Raw genomic sequence first — 23912 nt, 5'->3', positions numbered from 1 at the left:
GCACCAGCTAGAAAAATCATTTAGGGTACATCCACATGCATGGGAATCACACAAAATTATGAGACTAAAAAAAAAAAAATCAGATAGTTGAAGTTTACATATTATTCCCTAAAGAGAGAAATAATTGGCTTCAGGGATGTACACGCCAGGGAGTCTCAGAGAAGCTGGTGTCAGGTGCCACTCCATAGAAACTCTACTTTTCTCAGCCCTGCAGGGTAGAGTGTCAGAAGGGACACGTGATGGGGGATAATATGTGTAATATTATATGTATACATAACATATATAAACTGTATGTATCTAATATAATATAGTTACAGAAATAAACAGGGACCTGGGTCTTTTGTGAGGAGGGGTGACAAACTAAGATATCACAGGTGAAGAGGTGTCTGTCTCCCAAGAAGGTCCAAGGAGTTTCCGGAGTGGGGTTCTTGGGCCTACATGATGGAAAGAATTTCAGTGCACACCAGACAGAAGTTTATTTAGGAAAGTAGATTAACACATTCAAGGGACAATATGGGTCATCTCAAGAGCGGGAGACTTGATTTGGGGGTTTCCCCGCTCTTCTTTTAAGGGAAACTCTGTGAGGGGTGTTAATAGGAAGGTATGTAGGAGTGGTGTCATTCGGGTGATCTCAAGATGCTTTCCAGTGATCTGGTCAATCTCAGGTGATCTGATCAACAGAGAGCCCTGGAAAGTCCACCTAAATAGTAGATTTCTTAAAATGTCATATCTCTCTTTGCTTAATCTATGTATTGGGGGATAATTAATCATACTCAAGACAAATTTACTTATTTTCCAGAAATTTGGGATTGACAGGCCTGAGAGAGAGACTGTCTTAGGCCTAGAAAAGTATATAAAACTTCTGAATTTAAATTTTGATTTCCTTGCCCTTCCTTCATATCTCCTTTCTTCCTCTTTCTTATTTTCTCCTACTCTACCTCAGAGGGGACTGGAGAGAAAGCCATCACTAGCAAATACCGCTTACTTTTTATAATGTAAATTTCCTTTATAAATGTGTCTTTTACAGACTTCAGCATTTCTCTGAATAGCCATCATGTAATATGCCAAATAAGTATATTTTGGGGAGGTGTATTTTGGTCTCCCATTGGGGCCTTTGGTGCAATTTCTATGCTTCCAGCCTGCCTACAAAAGTCTCTTGGGGTTGGGAAGTCCTTGGAGTCCCCTCTGTCAGAGCCCAGTAGCCTTTGTGTACTGAGAACAGCTCCACCTGCTGGCATGAGTCTTCAGTCCTGACCTGGGTGAATCAGCGTGGAGGATCTGAGGGTGTGCTGTGTTGAGGTGAATGTGGGGGTGGGGATGTCATTGAGATGGTGCTGGTGGTGTCCAGAATGGGATGTGGGTGGCACTTGAGATGCTGTTCTGGATGGATGTGTGCAGTACAACTTGCATGAACATTTGTGTGTGTGTGTGTGTGTTTGTCTTGTGGAGTTGGGTGCCTGTTGTGTGGGTGTCACTGGAAGTATGCTGTGGATGTATGGCGTGAGGTTCAGTTGGAGGCAAAGTGGGAGGTGTGAAGTGTTGAAGGGGTGTGTTTGTGTTGGGTTGCTCAGGACTTGTGTGGAAGATACAGATGTTGGACGTGTATGATACCATTTGTATGACGTGTGGGTGGGTGTGTTGGGGGGAATATAATTAAAAACAAAAATCTCTCAACCCAATAACCCTCTCCACAAAGGCAGTAGGGACAGGAAGGTTTTATTACAGAGTATGCTTTAAGCTAGAATGTGATTGGCATCACAAGCAATCCATGAAGATTGCAAAGGCAGAAAGAAATCTTGCCCTTGAACCCAGGGCTTCCAGCAAGCCAAGCTTGCTCTACCGCTGAGTTACCCCCGGCCCCCCTGCTATTTAAGGTCAAATTTAAAAACTGATATCAGGCTTTCAAGATGAACAACTCCTCAAAAGGAGTTGATTAAGCCTTTAGTCAAACATGGTTCATCTTAACTTTATCATGCATGATAAGCAAGGAGGCAACTTGTGCTAAGACGTTTGCTGGAGAGGGAACAAACTTTTTTGGTAGTTTCACATATTAGAGCAAGATGACCAGAGAAGTTAGGCTTATTTTCCCCTAGGAACTGGGAGAGGGGGGCGGGAATCCCCTTAACATTTGCATTTCGAAAACACATCTCCCCTGGGCTGGGGGTGAGTGCTTGAATGGCAGGTCCTAAATTCAGTTCCCAGCAACCCCGCCTCCCCCCCCCAAAAAAAAAACAAACCCACAAAACACAGCTCTGAGTTGTGAACCCCTGAGTTGTGAAAGGCATTATAAAGATCAGCATATGCAGCATTTTGAATGTTGGATTTTGATCTGTTCCCGGGCTAGCACGATCTTCTCACATGATGCTGGGCAGGGAAGGGGGCTGCAGCTCCCAGTCAACCCTGCCGTCACCCGGGTGAACAGCCAGTAAGTACTGCAAGGTGCACTGTGGTGCCGAGAGCCGCGACCTTCTGTGGGTTGGGCATATTAATTGCAATGGTAAATCATAAATGCTCCTCGGAAATCGAGGAGCACCTGTATTTGAAAGGACAGATTTTGAAAGAGAAGGGCAAGAAGTCTTTTCCTTTGTTTTCAACAGGGAGAATTAAGCCGCTTATTTTAATCTGTCTTTGCCCTTGAAGGAGCCGCGTTGTGCCAAGTGTGTGCTCTTGGGTGTGTATCCTGCCGACGCTGTGGTGTGTTTGAAGGTGTCCGACATGAGGGACGGTGTACCTGTGTGCCTATGTGGCACTGGGTGGAATTCCTCAGGCCTGCAGCAGTCGGCTGTGGGCTTGGGGGGGCCGTGGCCGGATACCCGCGAAATCTCAGGCCTAACTTGGCAGCTCGTGAGGCGTTTCCCGCTCCTTCTTCCGCCTCTCTGAGCACTACAATTCCCAGGATGCCCCGCGCCTCCGCCACCGAGAAGACGGGTCTCTTCCGTGGCGGGTCCGGAGAAAGGCTTGTCTGAAGGGAAGAAGCCCCCGGCCAATGGGGGAGCTGGACGCAATCGAAACCTTCGCTGATTGCACCGAGGGGATTGGAATCTTTGGCGCCTTTGTTTCAGTGGTGGGTGCGTGATGGACGGGTGAGTTGACCAATGAAGCGGCAGGGGGCGGGCCCAGAGCGTGCGTGCGGAGAGGGATGCTGGCCAGCGGGCTGTTCGCCCAGTAAAAGGCGTAAGTTGCTGGAGGGGGGCGGCTCAGAGTGAAGGCGGGCGTGTGCCATGGCGGAACCGGCGAGGAGACGGGGTCGAAGGCCCCGAGGCGGCGGTGTTGGCCGAGGGGCTCGGGGAGCCCGGGGCGGTCGGGGCCGGCGTCCTCGCGCCCAGCGGTCTCCAGCTCGGCGCACCCCGGACACAGTGCTTGTGGACTTGGTCAGCGACAGCGACGAGGATTTCGTGGAGGTCGCGACTGCGCGCTGTGCTGCGGAGCCAGCTGAGGTCTCGTCCCCGATTGTGGTCCCGTCTCCGGAGCCCCCAGTGCCGGCCGCACCCCGGGCCGACAGCGACAGTGACAGTGAAGGCGCCGACGCGCGGCCTGCGGGAGCCCAGCGGACTCTGGTCCGGCGGCGGCGGCGGCTGCTGCTGGATCCGGGGGAGGCGCCGGTGGTTCCGGTGTACTCCGGGAAGGTACAGCCAGGTTCTCGGGAGGGCTAGCGCAGGGGGCTGAAGGGCGGGGGCTGCAGGAGGGCTGTGTTTCGGGTGTGCGGGGGCTGGGGGCTGGGGGCTGGGGGTGGCCTTGCCGGGCTAAACAGAAACCGGGGCTCGGGTGTCGGAAGCGGAGAGACTCGAGGCTCCTGGGGCACCTGCAGATTGTGGAAGTGAAGGGATTTGGGTATGTTGCAAATATGGGGCTCTGTTTTCTTGGGCATAGGGAGGCAGAGGGACTGGGAGAAGCTGGGATTTGGGGCATGTTGAACTTTGAGACTGGAGTCCATTGCTAAGGAAGCCAGGGAGCTGGGGTTCATAGGGAGGGATTCAGAAGGACTGGGGGCTCCAGGAGGCCAGGGTCCCCAGGTGGTAGGATGAGCGAGAGGGCTGGGGTTCACTAGAAGTCTAGGATAGAGGGATAGCTAAACACTTGGTTAAAAGAACTATAGCTGCATCTTCAGAGTGCCTTGGGGAAAGGGGTTTGGTATCACAATTTTGGATCCTGGGGGAGCTGGGGATATGGCTCAATGGTAGAATGCTTGCCTAGCATGCATGTGGCCCTAGATTGAAACCCCAGCACTGGAAAACAAGAAAAATGGGATTCTGGAGAAGCTGGACTCCTCTAAGTTGCCTAGAGTCGGCCATAGTATCCTCGTCCTTAGGGAGGACATAGGAATTGGGTGCCAGAAGAATCATCCTTCATGTTCCCTTTTGGGTGGTGGAGAACTTGGGACTGATCCTCTCCTTTTTGTCTTTACAGGTGCAAAGCAGCCTCCACCTCATCCCAGATCATGTGTCCCTCCTGAAACTCTGCCCTGAAGGGGCTGAGGAAGGTAAGGGATCATGGGCTTCCCCAAGGAGACTTTCTGGGGTTTACATCCCTGCAGCCAGTTATCTCTCTCTTCTGTGGTTTTGGAATCCAGCCTAGGGACTGTGCTTGTACTCCATCTGGGAGCCACATTCCCAGCCCTAATTGTCTTTTGAGACTCAAGGGAAGGACATGGGAGAGGGGACTCCTACATTCTACCTATTAAAAGACTCCAGTCCTGGAAGGAGCTGGATTGTTAACTAGAAAGCACTGGAGCCAACTTAGAAGTGCTGTCCAACCACCCTCTTCCTGACTCTTTTTTTAAAATATATTTATTTTGTTCATTTAATTTTATGTGGTGCTGAGGATTGAACCCAGGACCTTACTTATGCTAGGCGAGCGCTCTACCGCTGAGCCCCAGCCCCAGCCCCTTCCTGACTCTTAATAGACAAGAGTGTATTAATATAGATTTTCGGGTGGCACCCCCAGACATTCTGATTCTGTGATCCTAGTGGGGGCAGGGGAAGGGGCGGTGTTTAGAATTTGTGATATCTTGTTACAACTGCACCAAGTCCATGGGAACACCCTGGAGCCAGAAGGATGTTCTTTGACTCTTATCAGGGTTGCACAGCCTTTATCCCTCCCCCAGTCATGTGTGATTTTTGCAAACCACCCAAGGACAGTGAATAGGAATCAAGTCTAATAAGGAAGTGATCCCATCTGTAAATGCAGACCTTGACCAAGACTTTGGTACCATGAAGGGGTACCAAATACTGATTTGGCTTGGCTTCAAATCCCAGCCCTAACTCTCAATAACTGTGTGACCATGGGCAAGTTATTTAACCTCTTAATGCTTTAATTTTCTCATTAGGAAAATGGGGATAATATTGGATCTATGTTAAAATGATTTTGGTGAGAATTATTTTAAGGGAATATATAGAGAGCTGTTTCTTGGCCATGTATATAGTTTAGAACAGTACCTGGAAAGTAGAAGTACTATCAGAAGGTACCTCCATGCTTGCTATTCAAAATGTGGGCCCAACAGTTGGGTATCCCCTGGGAGTTTGTTAGAAATGCAAGATTTCATGCCTGTGACAGCTGCCTTGTTTAGCTAGGACAGAATTTTTCAACCTCAGCATTACTGATATTTTGGACTGCAAAGTTCTTTTTGTAGGAAGGCTGTCCAGTGTACTATAGGAACTGACTTCTGTTCACTACCACATCACAACCCCCTTCCTGTCCACACTGTGACGGCAGAATTTCTCCAGACATTGTCACATGTCCCCTGGGAGGCAAAATTGCCCCTTGTTGAGAACTACTGATCTAGAGTTCATTATTGTTTCATTTGTGCAGTATTTATTTTATGGTACTGGGAAAAGAACCCAGGGCCTTGTGTACGCTAGGCAAGCACTCTACTGCTGAGCTACACCCCAGCCCAACAGCATTTATTTTGATGTTTTATGTTAAAATTTATTGGCATTGAGCAAATGAGAAAAAATTTCTGTATTTTAGAATAATATTTGTTTTCTTTTTATTAGAAATATAAGTTAAAAATGGTGACTTACGGGGTTCCAGTCTCCTTTCTTCTTAGTTTGTTACGGTGTTGGGGCCTGGAACATGCCAGGCAGGTGCTCTCCCCCTGAGCCACACCCCAGCCCTTGGACCTCTCTCAAAGTCTTTGACTTGTTTCTTCTTGGTAGCCCCCCACCCCGCCTTGGCCAACCCTCTCCACTTTCTCCTCTGCTCCCAGAGGCAGATGTGGCAGATGCTAGCAGTCCCCACCCTGAGGATCCCCCACGTCCAGACTCTCCCTGGAAGAAGAAGCTGAGGAGTAAGGATGATAAAGAAGAGAAGAAAAAGAAGGTGTTTGAGTGAGTGGGGCTGGGCTCTTGGGCCCCGGGGACAGGAAGGGAGTTAGGTTAGTGAGGCAGGCAGGACCTTTGGTGGCTCCTAAAAGGGAAAGGAGAAGGGATGGAAGGGGTGTTGAGACTCAGGTGGGGAATCAAGCTCCTGGTTGAAGAGGAGACGCCCCCCAGAACCTTTTAGCCATGGAAGTAGAGTCTGAGGTGGGCTAATGCAGGGGTAGCATGTGGTCACATTCTACCAGATGCCTGTTTGCCGTCTTCTGTGCTTCTCTGTCCTCGTCTGTTAAGAGGGAAGTCGTGGTACCTGTGTGAGAATTGTCGAGTAGAGGAAGAGTAGTCAATGCCTGGTATCTGTTATAGCTTATTGGACATTAATCTGGGAAGTGACTTATCTTTAAGTGAGACATTTTCTTCCTTTCATATTTGGGTCTTGTAAATATAAAATTGATGTCGTGTTCTCTGTCCCTGTCTTCCAGTAAAATAGAAGTTACTAGAAAGTGCTTTCTTTTGATTCTCCAGCTCCCCTCGGGTTCTTGGGGATCCACAGCCCAGGAAGAGAAGTGGGGGCTGGAGTCTCTCCTTTGCCTCATCCTGTCCCTCTTCTTTCTACAGGGCTCGGGACACCTCTCCTCTGCCCCCACCTCCACCAAGGACAAAAAGCAGAAAGCATACTCGGGCACTCCAGAAACTGAGGTGTCAGGGGCATGGGGCTCTGGATGGGGTGAAGGAGGACAGTTTGGGAGGGTGGCTGACCCAGAGTCCTGTTGCACCCCAGGGAAGTGAACAAGCGCCTCCAAGATCTCCGATCTTCTCTGAGTCCCAAGCAGCACCAGGGCCAAGGCCGCCAGAGCCAAGACGACGAGGTGGTCATAGTGGAGGGGCCCATGCTTCCGGAGAATCCCCGGCTCTTCCCACTCAAAATCCGGTGCCGGGCTGACCTGATCAGATTGCCCATCAGAATGGTAAGTGCCTGAGGGGGCCACAGGAGGAGGACCAAGAGCTGCTTTGAGGAGATGATGCCCTGCTGGCGGGTTCTGGCAGCAGGGAGTGAGCCTTCCTCTTCCCGTCCTGCTCTGCAGAGGTGCCTTCTACTCTCCCCTGGTGTCTGGGATCCTCTCTCTATAGCTTTTCCTTACTCTCCCTCCGGCGAACTTCCTGCCCATTTTTCAAGGCTCCACAGAAGCCTCATATCTTCTTTTTTTTTAATTTTTTTTATTTGTTTTAATTAGTTACACATGACAGTACAATGATCTTGCCGTGTCATCTGTCCTACAAAGTGTTTTCTCCTCATCCACCTTGCTTTTTCCTCCCCAGGGCTCTGTGCTCTTTTGTGCTTGTTCTCACTGCACTGGGCACAGCAGATGTCACTTGGTCATCCTGAGCCCCTCCAGCTTCCTGGAAAAGGCAGATAGTTGGGTGGGGATGGCCCCAGTTCGACACTAAGAATGATGGCAGAACCGAGCACTCGCTGAGTGCCCCCCGTGTGTGGCTCAGAGACAGCCAGGCCAGGCTGCAGCAGGCAGCCCAGGACCCCGTCAGAACGCAGCCTCTGCTCTCTTTGCTCTGTGGGGTTTAAAGATCTGTGAGGTGGGGAGTGTCAGTGTAGGGTGCTTGCCTTGCACCTGCAATCCCTGGGTTTGGTCCCCAGTACCACAAAAGAAAAAAAAAAGTTTGTTGCCAACCTTTGGGTTACAACGGGTAATTTCAGGCAAAAGTCCAGATTTCTGGCTTCTTTTAAAAATAGGTATGTTGGGCTTGGTGGCAAACACCTGTGATGCCATAATCCCAGAATTAGGAAGGCTGAGGCAGGAGGATCGTGAGTTCAAAGCCAGCCTCAGCAACTTAGCAAGGTGCTAAGTAACTCAGTGAGACCTTGTCTGTAAATTAAACATAAAAGGGTCTGGGGATGTGGCTTAGTGGTTACGCACCCCTGGGTTCAATCACCAGTACTAAAAAAAAAAAAAAAAGAAGATGTAATCAACTGCCGTCTTCCACCCGGTGACAGTCAGCTGAAATGGCCATTTTGAGGGGACATGCCCTTCCCTGTTGTAATCCCCGCTCTTCTCTTTTTTCTCCTATGCCATGGCTGCTTCATTTCTTTGGGCTGCTCACGTGAACCTCTTTCTGACATGACCTTGTTCTGTACTTGCCAGGTAAATATGGTGAGACTCACAGCTGAGGAGTTCAGCAAGTAGCTCAGGCCAGAAACTTGTGGTGGGGGCGGTGGGCGCAGGGTGGGGGCGGGGTGGGGAACTGGAAAGTGGGAAGGGCTCCTTTGCTTCTTTTTCCCCTTCTTAGTCGGAGCCCCTTCAGAGTGTGGTGGACCACATGGCCACCCGCCTCAGGGTGTCCCCAAGCAGGATTCTTTTGCTCTTTGGAGAGACAGAACTGTCCCCTACGGCCACCCCCAGGACTCTAAAGCTTGGAGTGGCTGACATCATTGGTGAGTGGAAGGAGGTGGGGCCTCAAGGAGTATTAGAGGTTGAGCCCTGGGTACTCTGCCACTGAGCCGCATCCTCAGAAAGCTACATGGGACCAGAGCCTTGTGTTTGGGGCGGTGAGGATAGGGTGGGGGTAGAGCGGGGAATGTGAACACAGAAAGGGCTCTTTGGCTTCTTGTCCTCCTTCTTAGTTTTATTTTTTAAATTTTGAGACAGGGTCTCCCTGAGGTGCTAAGGCTGGCCTCCTACTTACAAACCTCTTGCCCTAGCCTCCTGGGCGCTAGGATCTAGTGCACGTACCGCCACACCTGGCTTGAGGAAATTTTGCCATGGGAGGGGAGAATGGGGACAGGTCCAGAGCGGGCTGCACTTCCAACCCCCCCTTAGGCCTGGCTTCCTGGTTCTGCCTCCCACAGACTGTGTGGTGCTAGCAAGTTCTTCAGAGGCCACAGAGACATCCCAGCAGCTCCGTCTCAGGGTGCAGGGGAAAGAGAAACACCAGATGCTGGAGATCTCGTTGTCTCAGGTGAGTGGAAAAGAAATGGCTGTCGACACCCTCCCCTTCCTTTGCTGTCTCTCTGTCAGTTGGCAGGAATGGACTCCTCCTAACCCTGACTCACTGAGGACACTACCCTCCGTACTGGGCACACGCCTGGCCTAGGAGGTGGGGAAAGCCCAGGTTCAACTTCCCTCCCTCTTCTGCTGGGAACCTCTGTTCTAGTCTGTATGTCCCCTCAGTCTCCTGACTCCTTCCAGTCAAAACAGAAATGATCCTTGGACAGTGACCAATAAGAAACAGAACACAACAGAAAAATAATTAAAGCCACTTTTTTTTGGTGGTATGAGGGATGGAACCCAGGCCCTGTGGACATTAAGCAGATACTCTACCACTTGTAAATGCCAGTGTCTGTGCTGGGGATGACTGTTGTCTGCTCAGGATTATATCACTACAGTGTGACCTGGGAAAGCCTTACCTGGGAAAGTCCTGTTGTGGACTTCACTTAACAAATAAGAAACTCAGAACTGGGGGTGGAGGAACTTGCTGTATCCGTTCTTATGGCAGCTGTTACAAGATACAGATAGTCCCCGCTGGTCTGGGGTTTACGTTCTGAGGTTTCAGTCACCCATGGAACTGTGCTCTGAAAATATTAAGTGGAAATGCCCAGAAATAAACAATTCATAGGCTTTAGATTGTGTACAGTTCTGAATAGTGAAATAAAATCATGCACCGTCCTTTGTCATCCCACTGTATCCTGCTGGATGGACCTTCTCCATTGAACCCTACTGTGTACACTAGCTGCTGCTTAGTAGCTACCTGGGCTATCAGATTTACTGCTGTGATATTACAATGTTTGTGTTCATATAATCCTTATTTTACTTAATAATGGCCCCCAAATAAGAGTTGTGATGCTGGCAATTTGGATATACCAAAGAAAATCTGTAAGGTGCATCCTTTATAAAATGAAAAGATATAAGTAAATAAAATAAAGGCATTGTGTCCATCTACAACTAAATACACACACACACATATATAAATATATAGTTGGGCACAATGGTGCACGACTGGGTTATCAGACTCAAAAAGAAACTATGCACAGGTGTCTGAGCAAATGTATAGAAGAGATATATATCCCCAGCCCTATTTTGTATTTTATTTATAGACTGGGTCTCAATGAGTTGATTTAATGCCTCACTTTTGCTGAGGCTGGTTTGAACTCTTTATCCTCCTACCTCACCTCCTGAGCCACTGGTATTACAGGCGTGCGCCATTGCGCCCAACTATATATTTATATATATATATATATATATATATATATATATATATATATATATATATATATATATGTGTGTATGTATATGTATATGTATGTATGTGTGTATGTAAATACATATATATATATATGTATGTTTAGTTGTAGATGGACACGATGCCTTTATATTATTATTTTTATGTGGTGCTGAGGATCGAATCCAGTGCCTCACATGTGCTAGGCAAGCGCTCCACCCCTGAGCCAGAACCCCAGCCCTAGGTATCTTGAGACAGACCACAGTCATATAACTTGTATTACAATGAACAGTATATTGTTAAAATTGTTCTGGTTTTATTATTGTTGATTTCTTCCTATGCCTAATTTATAAGGAAACCTTATGAGAGTGTATGCTTAGGGTCTGGTACCATCCATGGTTTTAAGCATCCATGAGGGGTCTTGGCTCACCTTCCCCCTGAAGAACGGAGCACTACGGTACCAGAACCCAGTAGCTTAACTCAATAGAAACCTTCTTTTACACTTGGGAAGATTAGAAGTCTGAAATCAGAGGTCAGCTGGATGCGGTAAGCCCTTCCTTGCCTCCTTCTGGCTCTGGTAGTGGCCAGAGTTCCCGGCTGCAGCTGCCTCTGTGCTCACATGGTGGTCTCCTGATGTATCTATGTCCCTATTTTCCTTGTAAGGACATATTTAAAAAAAAAAAAAAAGTTTATTTTGAGACAGGGTCTTGCTAGGTTGCTGAGGCTGGCCTCAAACTTGTGATCCTCCCAAGTGCTGGGCTCATGGTTTAAGGATATAAATTATATAGGTGCCCTAGCCCATAACACTTGTCTAACATCATGCATCCAGTAAGTGGGAGAGCCAGGCCCCAGCCAGACCCTTCTCACCTCAGAGTCCCGGCTTCCTTATGGTCTTGCCTCCTTATTGTGAGGTGACTGGGGCTGGGAGGACGTGCCAAACCCAGAGCTTACACCCTAACCCTTGGGTTCTGTGGCTCCCACTCTCTTCTTGAGGAATCTGAGGCCCAGAGGGAGCGGAAGACTCGTGCCAGTGCCCAGAGGGGAACCAGGCGGTGCTGACTGCTTGTCCCCTCGCCTTCCCCTCCAGGGCTCTGCCCTCACTGATTTGGCTGCTTGTCCTCCTGTGCCAGGTTCGCAGACTGTCGCGCAGTCTCCCAGCCCCTCCTTTACATCTGTGTTTTCCTCTCCATCCAGGATTCTCCTCTCAAGACCCTCATGTCACACTATGAGGAGGCCATGGGACTCTCTGGACACAAGCTGTCTTTCTTCTTCGATGGGACAAAGCTTTCAGGCAAGGAGCTGCCGGCTGATCTGGGCATGGAATCTGGGGACCTCATTGAGGTCTGGGGCTGAAACCCTGTTTGGAGCCCCCCCAGGACTTGGGGACAAAGCTTTTTTGCCCTATCAGGGTTAGCAGAAGCTGAGTTAGAACTTATCTTTAAGCTGAGGCAAAATCAAGGAATGAACTTTGACTCCATCTCCTGTTGACCCTGGTCTCCAGCCTAGCTGCTTGGTTAGTTGTGTAGTGGTCGTGGCTGCATGACAGGTCCTGCTGAATTGTGCAGCCCCCAGGACATGGAGAAGATTCTCCCCGTCATCTCTCACCTTCATCTCCTGTCTCTTCCTCCAAATGTCTGTTCTATGAACTGTTGCTCTTATTGAAAGAGTGACTTGAAATAAATGAGGGTTGGGTTATGGGCTTCCAGGCCTGGGACACAGGGCCTTAGATCACATCAAGGACCAACAGCGGCCTTATTCTCATTTGGGGGCTGGGAATTCAGTTTGCTGGGGGCACGTTCTCCAGAGTGGTGTCTGGGCTGCAGCTTAAGCCCTGGAACACTCTCGAAGAACGAAGTCACTAGGGTCTCAGCCACGGCATCTCCTCTCCCCAGGACCCTTTAGAGCCCCCTTTCTGGTACACACTTCCTGGTGCACACACTTAAGGCAGAACTGTACACAGCCATTTGGTTTTGGATGTTGGGATCACAGTCCCGTGCAAGGATCCTGGTTTTGTGGTGTTTCTGCCTTTCTTCCCACCATCCTGTCCCATCGGCACCCTGTTTGTTTATTCTATATCTTTGAATATCACTGTGTCCTTATAGGATACGGTGTTCAGGAGTGAATATGCTTTTACTGTTGTGTGAGATTGTTGTGCAATGGGTTTCACTCAATATGTGTGGCGCTGTAGCCTCTGCTCATTCTAGATCTGTCACATGGTACCCCATAGGGGCATCGACTGCATTTCACTCACATGTTGCCTTAAGTAGTGGACACCAGGGTGCCACCACCTCCTGGCACCACATTCCAGGCCACGATCAACATCCTTTTCGGTGTCCCTTCTGTGCTCGTGTGAAACTTCTCTAGCATACACACCCAGGATGGGGTTACGGGTCACACTGGTTAATCTCTCTGGCCTTCCACTTGAGGCTTCCCTCCTCCTCATCCTCCCCAGCACTTGGTACTGCCCAACTGTCTGATTTTCGCCAGCCTGGTGGGCCCAAGGGGCACAGTGTTTAATGTACTCCCATTGGATCACCATAATTTGGGGGATCTTGTCGCCTGCCCCTTGGCCCCGCTGGCTGCTTTAGGAATGGCTCCTTTTCCCACAGGACTTCCTTTTTGTGTGTTTATTCTGAGGAGTTCCTTATATATTTCTGGGTAATTGCAAATAACTCAGAATGGCACTTTGTGAATCTAGGGATCCTTCACCGAATAGACATTCTTAATTTTAAGGTAGACACATTGTTTTGTTTTGAAGTTTGTTGCTTTTTGATTTATTTAAAATTAGATAAGATATTTTCGTTTTCTTATGTTAGCTCATTTCTTTTCCTTTCACGTTGAGTCCGTAGAGTTCGTCTTGGTCCAGCTAGGACACCCTGGGCAGTGCCCTGGCTGGCCACTGTTCTGAGCGGTCCAGCACTGGTTCTCACTAGTTAATGCCAGGCTCTACTGGTTGGAAAAGATTGAACATCACCTTTAAACTATTTGATATGTACCTTTGTGTGTGAGACCAAGTTTTATTTTTTATCATAGAATGAGCCATTTTTCTCAGTTTTGTCTACTAAAAAAAAGCCATTAATCTTTCACTGATATGTGCTATAATTTTTTCAAAAGTATGTCAACTCCTTAAAAATGTTTTATTGGACTGCGGCATTCCTTTGAATTTTATAACATGTAAATAATCCATGATGTAGTCTAGCTCTCCATCTTTTTTTGCGGAATTTTTGTATCCATTAGTAAAGTTTGAGCACATTAAAATTATGTATTCAATTTCAACAGAATAAATGGGAGTAAACTTATATATACTTGAGAATTTCCATCTTCCTGGTCCTCATGTGACCCCTCCACTAAGATACTTGTGACAGAATCCATTATTTATTCCCCCACATCCATTCTTCTCCCTTCCAAAGTAACAGAACTCATGGCTTTTAGTGAAGTACAGGGAACCTCAATAAAGAGGCATCAGCTCCCTGGGTCTGTGAAACTGCATCTTGTAGATTCAACCAACAGTGGGTGCAAATATTAGGGGAAATAAATTCTCTCTGTGCTAAACAGGTACAGATTTTTTTGTCATTATTCCCTGAGCGATGCAGTATTCGGTACTGTATGTCATCAAGCTAGATGTGACCAAGGGCCAATTCAGGCCTGCCGGGTGGAAGTGGAAGAGGAGTGCTGCTACTTCCAGGAAGTGGCTCCAGCAGGCAGCACGTGTCCGTGTCTTTCCCCTTTGCTTACTTCCTGCCTGCTGCCTAGGAGTAGAGCAGTTCTATGGACAAGGGGGGACCTTCACAATGGGAGCCACATGGGAGGACAATGAGAAAGGGAATGGGCTCACCCTCCACGTAGGCACCTTGCCAGCCCCACAGCATTGACCTGGGGTAGTTACTTTATACTAGTCCCCCCTTATCTTCAGGGTATATGTTCCAAGACAATCCCCCATCAGTGTGTACCTAATGCTGTACACACTGTTTTTCCCTATAAATACATATGATTTATCAGTTAGATTTTAGTTTACAAGTTAGGCACAATAAGAGATCAACAACTAATAACCAAATAGAGCAGTTACAGCAATATACCGCAATAAAGGTTATATGAATGTGATCTCAAAAATTCTTACTGGTTAGGCGCACATCTGTAATCCCAGCAACTCAGAAGGCTGAGGCAGGAGGATAGCAAGTTTGAGGCCAGCTGCAGCAACTTACTGAGACCCTGTCTCAAAATAAAAAGGGCTGGGGGGCTGGGGATTAGCTCAGTTGTTAGAGTGCTTGCCTTGTATGTGCAAGGCCCTGGGTTCAATCCCCAACACCACAAAAAAACAAAACGGGATGGGGATGTGACTCAGTGGTACAGTACCCCTGGGTTCAATCCCCAGTACCCATAATAAAAATAATTCTTACTGCACTGAGCTGTGTTTTGGACTGCAGTTGAACACAGATTACTGAAACCACAGAATGTGAAACCAAGGATAAGGAAGAACTTGCACATTGTTCCTGCACATGTGAACCCAAGACCTGCTTCAGAGAAGCCCTCAACCTCCCTGAGCAGCTCCAATACCCGTTACCAGGTCTATGACTCCACGTGCTGGACTTCTCCATGAGACTCCAGAATTTGTCTTGGATTTCTGGGGTCTTAAAGTTGCATCTTCAAATAGCTATAATAATTTTACTTTTCAATAGAGTTTACTAAATGTAGTTTGGAGCCGGTTATCTCAGCGGCTCAGGAGACTGAGACAGAAGGATCTCTAGTCCAAAGCCAGCCTCAGCAAAAGGGAGGCGCTAACCAACTCCGTGAGACCCTGTCTCTAAATAAAATACAGAATAGTGCTAGGGATGGGGCTCAGGGGTGGAGTGCCCCTGACTTCAATCCCTGGTGCCATCACGGCCTCGCCCCCCTCCAAAAAAAAAAAAAATGTAGCTTTGAGGTCATGCCGGGCCACTAAAAAACTACTCAAAGGCGTCCTGGGGCTGGGCTCCTGCCTCACCCGATTCCTGCAGGTGGCCGTGTCCTTATGCTCAGAGCCCCTGCCTGCACTACACGTGACCGCCAGAGGGCGCAAGAGCTCCGGACCCCACTGCGGCCTGGGCGGCGGAGGATGTTTCTCTCAATGGACATGTCAGTGTCCGCAGTGGAAGCTCAGGACTGGGGAACCCGAAGGAGACAGAAGGCGGCTCAACTTCTCTCAGCATTTACTGAGACGTACGACGCCGCGGGCCACGCGCCGGGAGGAGGAAGCTGACTGCTGGGAGCGCCCGGCGTGGCTGCAGAGATTTACTATTTCCAAATCCCTTGCGATCCCATTATCTCCTGATTAGCAAGAAGCCTGCCAAGTGGGCGTTCCAGATAAAACCACTGAGATCGGCCAAGTCACCGGGACAACCTTCAGGTGGGCGGTCCCGGCAGGCCCAGGCGCGGGGTTGCCATGGCGCCGGTCCGCGGAGCCTCGGGGGTTGCCGCCTAGGACCGGGTTCCCGATTACCCGGGAGACCCAGGCCGCCGGTCACGTGACGCGGGAGGCTGGCGGCTCCCTTGAGGCTTCCGTAGTCCGGGCTGGTCACGTGCCGAGGGCTTGCACCTCCGCCGCCGGCCCCCGCATCACATGACAGGCTCCCGGGCAACATGGCCGCCGCCGTGGTGCAGCGCTGGGGTTGAGCGACAGCGACCGTGCCGCGCCCCTGCCCGGGGTGAGGGGGGGCCTCAACATGGGAGCGGGGCCAGGCCCGCCTTAACCCTATCCTGTCCCCAACGTCACCTGAATTCCATGTGTCCCCTCTGCGCGGTGGTCTTCGGGGAGAGCATGACAGGGCCCGGGGTCCTCCCCAGCCATGCTTATGCTCCGGGGCGAGCTCCTTACCCGACTCAGGGCGCGCTAGGATCCCCAGGGTTCTCTCCGACCTCCTTTCTCCAGCCTCCTCCTCTCGCAGGTGGATCGTCGGTGGGACCGGAGCGCGGGGGGGCGCGCGCCCCCCGGGACCATGGCCGGCTCCGACACCACGCCCTTCCTCAGCCAGGCGGATGACCCAGAGGACGGGCCGGTGCCTGGCACCCCGGGGTTGCCGGGATCTGTGGGGAACGCCAAGTCCGGGGAGCCCGAGATCCCGGATCGCGAGGGGTTGCAGCGCATCACCGGCTTGTCGCCGGCGCACTCGGCCCTCATAGTGGCCGTGCTGTGCTACATCAACCTCCTGAACTACATGGACCGCTTCACCGTGGCCGGTAGGTTCACTTCTGCCGGGGAGGGAGCGGGGTGCCCAGGATGGGGCCGCCTCCCCGGCTCATCCCGAGCGCTCTCCTTCCAGGCGTCCTCCCAGACATCGAGCAGTTCTTCGACATCGGAGACAGTAGCTCTGGCCTCATCCAGACCGGTGAGTGGAGGCCACTCTTGGCCACACACAGCAGCAGTTATTTCTCCAGGGGCCTCATTAATAAGGGAGGTAGTGACTTTGATTTTGCTTGGGACTGACCGGTTAAGCTAAGGCATCACATTTAAAGGGGGAGTCCATTCGGAGTAAATCTCTGCTCTTCTGCTTACTGTGTGGTGATAGGTAAGGTGCCCTCATCTCTAAGGCTCCTTCTCTTTGTCTATAAGATAGAACTAGTAAGAACAGATTGTCTCTTAGGACGAATTTGAGAATTAAATGAATTTATGCTTGCAAAGTGTCTAGTGCAGTGCTTGGTATGTGATAGGCACCCTTTATAGATAATGGCAGGAGAAAGTGTCTGGAAAGGTGAATTTTCCTTGTTCAGATCTTTGGGATGCAGGGAAGGCAAAGCCAGGTCCAAAGTCTTCTTTTCCTTCCTTCCCTCCATCATTCCTCAAATGTTTCTGAGTACCTACTATGAGCCAACTGCTGGAGGAAGTGATGATACATCTATAGGACTTTACCAAGACAGCAGTCAGTATCTTCAAATCTTTCTACTGGGGGAGGAATTGGCCATTCCTATTATTATCCCTGTTTTGCATAGGAACTAGGTAACATCACTGGCATCTTTTATAAGAAACTGAGGCTTGGAGATGAGTTTTGCCCAGGGTCAAGTTCCAGACAGAGTAGGAATTTTAATTCTCGCAGTGTTCTTTTTTCTACTCCAGACCAATGAGGAACTTAAGGTATGAAAGTCTGGAGAAACAAGCATGTGATCATAGGTCAGTGTTGTAAACCCCCAGAGAGTTACGTTGGATGGAACTGGCAATCTGTGCAGGGCGGGAGGCAGTTTTCAGTAAAACTTTCAATTAAAATGAGGTCATTCTCCATAAGGATGAAGTATTATGTGAAATAAAATAAGTGTGGTAGGCACATAAGTGTGGCTATGTGGTGATTTGGAAAGCTATCTAGTCTGGAATCTAAAGGAGCCAAGCTCTGTGAACTCAGGGGAGAGGAGAATATGTTCCAGATAGAAGGGGCCAGAAGGGGCCCAAACCCTTAAGATGATATTGACCTTAGCAATTGGGCTATTGGATGCAGAGGGGAAAGGAAAGTGGGTGGCTGTGAGGTTGACCAGATGGACGGGCTAGCTCGGGGCATCCTGGGCCACTGAGCTGAGCTTGGGTTTTGGTTTAGGCTGGGTAGGAGGGACTGGTATGGCGCCAGGACCATCCCATTCTAAGTGGGAGTTTGGGAAAGATGTTGAAGATGGGGACATCCGGCACTGACGGGTTACAGGACTGGGACGTGGGGATGGTGCCGTGTCCGGGGGTGAGGGGGCTCTCTCGTGCTTTAGTGTTTCCTGCATCTTGTATCCCTGAGCTGGGGTGGGAGTTGGGGGGCCAGTGAGCTGGGGCTGGGCTGTGACTCTCTCCTTCCTCCCAGTGTTCATCTCCAGTTACATGGTGTTGGCACCTGTGTTTGGCTACCTGGGTGACAGGTACAATCGGAAGTATCTCATGTGCGGGGGCATTGCCTTCTGGTCCCTGGTGACACTGGGGTCATCCTTCATCCCCAGAGAGGTGAGGCCCCGAGCTGGTTCCTGCTTCTGGCCACTCCCCACACCCCCATCAGTTTGCCGCTGCTCCTTGGAGTCATTTCAGCCCGGGCGCAGTGGTCCCTGCCACCTTCTGCCCTCTCCTTGCCTGGGTTCATCTCCACCCGTCCGCTTCCTCTTTCTTTCAGAACCTTCTTCTGTTTGTCACCCCGTCCCCCTGGTCATTTGCTCTTCCCCTCCATACCTAAATGCTCATGTTTCTCTGCCTTGGAAAAAACCCTTCCCCTTCCTGGTCCGATTTCCTGAGAGGGCCCTTGAGCTCAGGGCCAGTGTGGGCGAGGGGACAGCCAGGGAGCGGCTCTCACTCTTTGCCCAACTTCCTCAGTTCCCACTCACCCTCGAGTGCTGCCAGCTGACTTCTGCCCCCACCACTCCATTGAACTTGCTCTTGCCCAAGTCAACAATGACCTCCCAGTTGCCAAATGGGGCTCCCACTTCCTAGATCTGCTCCTGTTTGATCTCCTGGGAGCCCCCGGCACCCCTGGCCCACTTTGTCCTTCTGGAAGCTCTCTTCTGACTTCTCGATGCATGTTCTGATTTCCCTCGCACCCCCCTGGCTGTGGCTTCTGGGCTCCTTTGGAATCTCCTCCATCTGCTGTCACCCTGGCCTCGGTCCTCAGCCCCAGGCCCCAGGTGTACTCTCCTTGGTTGATTGTACCATGTCCTTAGCTTCAGGTGTCTGGCAGACACCTAAGGTCCTTATTCACCTTTGTCTTGGTGGGAGGGGCGTGGTAGCCACTAAGGTTTGTTTGGCACCTACTGTGTGTGAGGGAATGAGTAGACCTTTACTATGCAGGCCTCACAGTAGCTGTGTGAACAAGTTATTGTTATTCCCCTTTTGCAGATGAGGAAACTGAGGCTCAGAGAGGTTAAGTTACTTTCTCAAAGTCCCAGCTAGTAAGTAGTGAACCAGGATTCCAGCCAGGTCTGTCTGATTCTAAAGCCCAGGTTTCTCCTGCTGTGCCCGCCACCTCCCCAGCAAGGCTGGGAGGCTGACTTCAGGGTGGGCTGCCACCTCCCCTGTTCTTCCCCAGCGTTTCTGGCTGCTCCTCCTGACCCGGGGCCTGGTGGGGGTCGGGGAGGCCAGTTACTCCACCATCGCGCCCACTCTCATCGCTGACCTGTTTGTGGCCGACCAGCGGAGTCGCATGCTCAGCGTGTTCTACTTTGCCATCCCAGTGGGCAGGTGAGCTGGCCCTGGGCCTGGTGAGGGGCAGAGGGCCGAGGTGTGGGGCTCGACTGACTGGCTGTCCCTTTTTCCCTCCTTTCCCCTAGTGGTCTGGGTTATATCGCAGGCTCCAAAGTGAAGGATGTGGCTGGGGACTGGCACTGGGCTCTGAGGGTGAGTTCGGTCATGTCCTGGAGGGAGGTCAGGGACATTCTCACTGAGCCCCCTTTCTGCCCTTCAGACACCTCCTTCTGTGGCAGCGCTCACTCTCTGAGCCTGCAGGAAACCTGGTGCCCTCACCATGAAGCCATGTGCTTGTGGGTGTCAGAGCCCATGTAAAACTGTAGGCCCTAGAAAGTGGCTGCATTTGCTTTTAGCTTTCATAGTGGAAAGCCCCAGGGTGAGCATCAGGTAAAGCTGGATCCAGGGCTCCCACACTGTCAAAGGAAGGAGATCATTGTGTGTTTAGCTTCCTGTCCTTGATGCTAGCTTCATCTTCAGGTGTGTGAAACTCTAAATGACTCTCCTTCACCTGAGCAACTTGGGTATGTTGGATCCTTGGGCAATAATCCTGGTGGTGATGATATGTGGTTCACAGGCCTCCCATGAAATCAGCCACCAGCATTGGGGGTTAGTGGTGCTAATTTTGGCCAAGTCTGAGATGCTGTTTGAACCACGTAGATTGACAGCAGTGTGTGTGGGGGGGTGCTTTCTCAAAAGAAAACTAGGGTTCTCTTATCAAAGGAAGCAGAGTTAGCCTTGCAGAAATAAGGTGGCCCCCAGTGACACCCCCCATTTCTCAAATGGGGGCTTGGCTTCCTTGAGCCGACACCCGAGGGCCTTCTCCGCTGTCACTGTCCCCGAGCCCAGAGACTGAGTGTGTCCTGTCCTGTGCCCTTTCCTGAATCCTGCTGTTTCCCCAGGTGACACCAGGTCTAGGAGTGGTGGCTGTCCTGCTGCTGTTCCTGGTAGTACGGGAGCCACCACGGGGAGCTGTGGAGCGTCACTCAGATTCGCCACCCCTGAACCCCACCTCGTGGTGGGCAGATCTGAGGGCTCTGGCAAGAAAGTGAGTTCAATGCCTTCCCAGTCCAGCATCTGAGGCCCCGGCATCTATGGAGGCTGAAGCGGGCCCGGACTTGGTTGTCTGCCAGCTGCCCAGTAGTGACTAGGACAGTCCCGTTGCTACTGCCCCCTTGTGTCAGCGTCCTGAATCGCAGGCCAGGACCAGCGGGCTAGCCTCCACTCCCAGGGTTCCGACTTCAAAAATTAAGCCAGGAGGGGAGAAGGGTGTTCCCTTCCTACCGGGACCGCTGCAGGACCTGACCCCTCCCTCCCCCGTGTCCGCAGTCCCAGTTTCACCCTGTCTTCCCTGGGCTTCACTGCCGTGGCCTTTGTCACGGGCTCCCTGGCGCTCTGGGCGCCCGCCTTCCTGCTGCGTTCCCGTGTGGTCCTGGGGGAGACTCCCCCCTGCCTCCCTGGAGACTCCTGCTCTTCCTCTGACAGGTACCCAGATGGGGCGGGCGGGCGGGGCCGCCTGTAGGTGGCAGGGGTGGAGAGCCTGGGATTCGGGATCGGGCAGGAGGCTGAAGCCTGGCTCTGTGGCAGAGTCTCAGTCTCAGGGTCCGGGACACGTGGCGGGATAGCATCTCCTCTCAGGGGTCCGTGGACCGTGGGTGCTTTTCCTGAATAGACCTGGGTGCAAGGGTGGCTGGGATGAACCATCTTCCCCCCCAGGCCAGGGGGACCCGGCGGGGCCCTTGCAGGCTGAGGGTCTAGTCCCCACGCCCCACCCCCACCCCCTAGTCTCATCTTCGGGCTCATCACCTGCTTGACCGGGGTCCTGGGTGTGGGCCTGGGCGTGGAGATCAGCCGCCGCCTCCGCCGCTCCAATCCTCGGGCCGACCCGCTGGTCTGCGCCGCTGGCCTCCTGGGCTCTGCACCCTTCCTCTTCCTGTCTCTCGCCTGTGCCCGTGGTAGCATCGTGGCCACCTACGTAAGTAGCTAGCAGGGGTCAAGGGAACGTTCTGGGTTCAGGGTGGAGGAACTGGGGTCAGCCAGCAGAGTGGTTCAGAGCCTACTCAAAGCGGAATGCCTGGTTTCGAATCCCATCTCTGGTCTTTCCCATCTGTGTGACATTGAGCAAGTAGCTTAACCTCTCTGTGCTCAGTTTTTTTAATCTGTAACATGGGACCTGCCTCACAGAGGTGTGGGGAGAAGGGGTTAGTGAATGAGCCTGGTATGTAGTAGACCCTTCTTATTGTGAGACCCCCACCCCTCCCACCCCTCAGATTTTCATCTTTATTGGGGAGACCCTGCTGTCTATGAACTGGGCCATTGTGGCTGACATTCTGCTGGTGAGTAGCTGGCAGCTCCAGGGTGAGCCTAGAGGCTGATGGGAGCAAGGATTGGGGTCAGGGGACATCGCTGGCTATGAATCGTGGCCTTTCCTCCTTTAAAACCCAACCCCCCATTAACCTCTGGATGCAGCCCCGGGGTGCCTGTAGTCCTGGCCTGGTCTTAACCTTGGGCCCAGACTGAGCCTTGGCCCTGGCCTGGCCCCTGCCTCTTGCCCTGGGGCCCCCCTGAGTCCCACTCCTCCCCCAGTACGTGGTGATTCCCACTCGACGCTCCACTGCCGAGGCATTCCAGATTGTGCTGTCCCACCTGCTGGGCGACGCGGGGAGCCCCTACCTCATTGGCCTGGTGAGCCCCTGGGCTGGGACGGGGTGGGGGACGGGCCCTCACTTGCAGCACTAGCTGGTGGCCTGAGCCGGGGCGGGCGGCGCACTCGTCCCCGTTAGGCACCTCTGCCTGGTGTCTCTCCTACCTCCCCTCCAGTGCCGGGAGCTCTGGGCTCGCCCGGGGTCCAACCTCCTTCCCTTCCTCGGGCTCCATGTTCCTTTTCCCGTATGTCCAGGGGTCCCCGTCCCCGGCTCCTGCCTGGCTCCCTCCAACTCCTTCTCCTCCTTGCAGATCTCTGACCGCCTCCGTCGGAGCTGGCCGCCCTCCTTCCTGTCCGAGTTCCGGGCCCTGCAGCTGTCCCTCATGCTCTGTGCCTTTGTGGGGGCGCTGGGCGGTGCAGCCTTCCTGGGCACCGCTATCTTCATCGAGGGTGACCGCCGGCGGGCCCAGCTGCATGCGCAGGGTCAGTGCGGCCTGCTGTGGCCACCGTCACAGTACCGTGTGTCTGTCTGTCCAGGCCTGTGTGCCCGGCATCTCCCAGTCTTCCTCTGTCCCCCCTTCAGTTTTGGGTCTGTCTGTCCCGCACACTGATCCCTGTCTGTGTCTGTGGTTCCTGCTGCTGCTCCTTCTATGTCCCATGCCCGTCTGTCCCCCCACTGGCTCTGCCTGTTTCTTCATCCCTGGCTCTGACCCCTCCCCACAGGGCTCCTGCCCGAGGCCGGGTCCACGGACGACCGCATTGTGGTTCCCCAGCGAGGCCGCTCCACCCGGGTCCCGGTGTCCAGCGTGCTCATCTGAAGCTGCGTCACTTTGTCACTTGTCTGTCTGCAGATCTGCTGCAGCTGGCCCTGGGCCACCCCACGGGGTTCCCTGGTCCCAGACCCTTGACCTGGCCCATTTCAGGAGGAGACCCCGGGCTGTGTCCCTGCTCCCTGACACTACATGGGCATCGCAGAGGAGGATGGGGTCTGGGAGGGGACATCCCCTCTGCCCGGTGGCCCCGGGGCTTGGTGCTATTTGTAATGGGAATAAAATTTGTAGCCAGACCGCACGTGCCTGCTGGAGTCTCTCTGGGTGCTAGTGGCCTCCGACCTCTGGCTGTGGGGATGCCCCATCTCCAGCCTCAGTGCTCCTGGGAACTGTGCGGTCACTCCTGTGGGGAGTCCCTGTCTTCTGGGCTGGGTGACCCCGAGGGAGGACTGCTCTCTGAGCTGGTTCAGTGTGACTGTGAGTCATGCCTGTGCTGCTCAGGAGCCCCCTCCTCCCGGCAGGCAGGCCTGGGGGCGGTGGGGTGGACGCTGCCCTCTGCCCCTAGTCTCCCTGCTGTCAGAGCCTCCCTGGGGCTGCCTCCCCCTCAAATGGGAGGCCGCAGAGGGCTCTGGGGCTGGCCAGTGCGCCCCTTCCCACCAGATGCCTCTCCCCTACCTGAGAGCCCCCGTGGCTCCTCAGGCCTCTTCCCCCTTCCCACAGCTGGGTGGGGGTGGCTGGGGCGGGTGCAGCTGGCTGAGGAGCCTGATGACTTCCTGCCCTCACCC

The 23912-nt window shown here is 52.3% G+C and overlaps 2 protein-coding genes across 3 annotated transcripts; both read left to right on the top strand.

The window, feature by feature from the left end:
• Window positions 1–2334: 2334 nt before the first annotated feature.
• On the top strand, window positions 2335–14099 carry Nfatc2ip (nuclear factor of activated T cells 2 interacting protein). The gene is made up of 9 exons (XM_046454413.2): window positions 2335–2425; window positions 2641–3626; window positions 4408–4480; window positions 6206–6326; window positions 6933–7013; window positions 7096–7282; window positions 8619–8763; window positions 9178–9287; window positions 11742–14099. The coding sequence occupies exons 2-9, from the start codon at window positions 3222–3224 to the stop codon at window positions 11898–11900; spliced, it is 1281 nt and encodes a 426-aa protein (XP_046310369.1). The 5' UTR covers window positions 2335–2425; window positions 2641–3221; the 3' UTR covers window positions 11901–14099.
• Window positions 14100–15644: 1545 nt separating this feature from the next.
• On the top strand, window positions 15645–23423 carry Spns1 (SPNS lysolipid transporter 1, lysophospholipid). 2 transcript variants are annotated; one of them, XM_046454406.2, is made up of 13 exons: window positions 15645–15930; window positions 16469–16760; window positions 16844–16909; window positions 18353–18489; window positions 19559–19710; window positions 19800–19866; window positions 20616–20761; window positions 21043–21198; window positions 21499–21688; window positions 21984–22049; window positions 22300–22398; window positions 22669–22840; window positions 23081–23423. In XM_046454406.2, exons 2-13 carry the CDS (start codon window positions 16520–16522, stop codon window positions 23173–23175), a joined length of 1587 nt encoding a protein of 528 aa, XP_046310362.1. In that variant the 5' UTR covers window positions 15645–15930; window positions 16469–16519; the 3' UTR covers window positions 23176–23423. The 2 variants fall into 2 exon arrangements, with proteins under 2 accessions (XP_046310362.1, XP_046310361.1); XM_046454405.2 differs by lacking the exon at window positions 15645–15930 and adding an exon at window positions 16102–16228.
• The last annotated feature ends 489 nt before the right edge of the window (window positions 23424–23912 follow it).

The sequence above is a fragment of the Marmota monax genome, unplaced genomic scaffold (assembly GCF_021218885.2).
Source record: "Marmota monax isolate L192 unplaced genomic scaffold, Marmota_monax_Labrador192_F-V1.1 WCK01_AAM20220418_F8-fsc00086, whole genome shotgun sequence".
Classification (NCBI taxonomy): Eukaryota; Metazoa; Chordata; class Mammalia; order Rodentia; family Sciuridae; genus Marmota; species Marmota monax.
Note: the sequence above shows the minus strand (reverse complement) of the source record. Positions and strands in the feature narration are given on the sequence as shown.

What these genes read in the sequence shown, in the direction of transcription:
- Spns1 (XM_046454406.2), top strand. Translation starts at nt 16,520, where the DNA reads ATGGCCGGCTCCGACACCACGCCCTTCCTCAGCCAGGCGGATGACCCA. An exon ending in ACTGGCACTGGGCTCTGAGG is followed by an intron (nt 19,867 to 20,615) that starts GTGAGTTCGGTC and finishes CTGTTTCCCCAG; the next exon opens with GTGACACCAGGTCTAGGAGT. An exon ending in GGCCCAGCTGCATGCGCAGG is followed by an intron (nt 22,841 to 23,080) that starts GTCAGTGCGGCC and finishes CCCTCCCCACAG; the next exon opens with GGCTCCTGCCCGAGGCCGGG.
- Nfatc2ip (XM_046454413.2), top strand. Translation starts at nt 3,222, where the DNA reads ATGGCGGAACCGGCGAGGAGACGGGGTCGAAGGCCCCGAGGCGGCGGT. An exon ending in TTCCGGTGTACTCCGGGAAG is followed by an intron (nt 3,627 to 4,407) that starts GTACAGCCAGGT and finishes TTGTCTTTACAG; the next exon opens with GTGCAAAGCAGCCTCCACCT. An exon ending in TCAGATTGCCCATCAGAATG is followed by an intron (nt 7,283 to 8,618) that starts GTAAGTGCCTGA and finishes TCCCCTTCTTAG; the next exon opens with TCGGAGCCCCTTCAGAGTGT.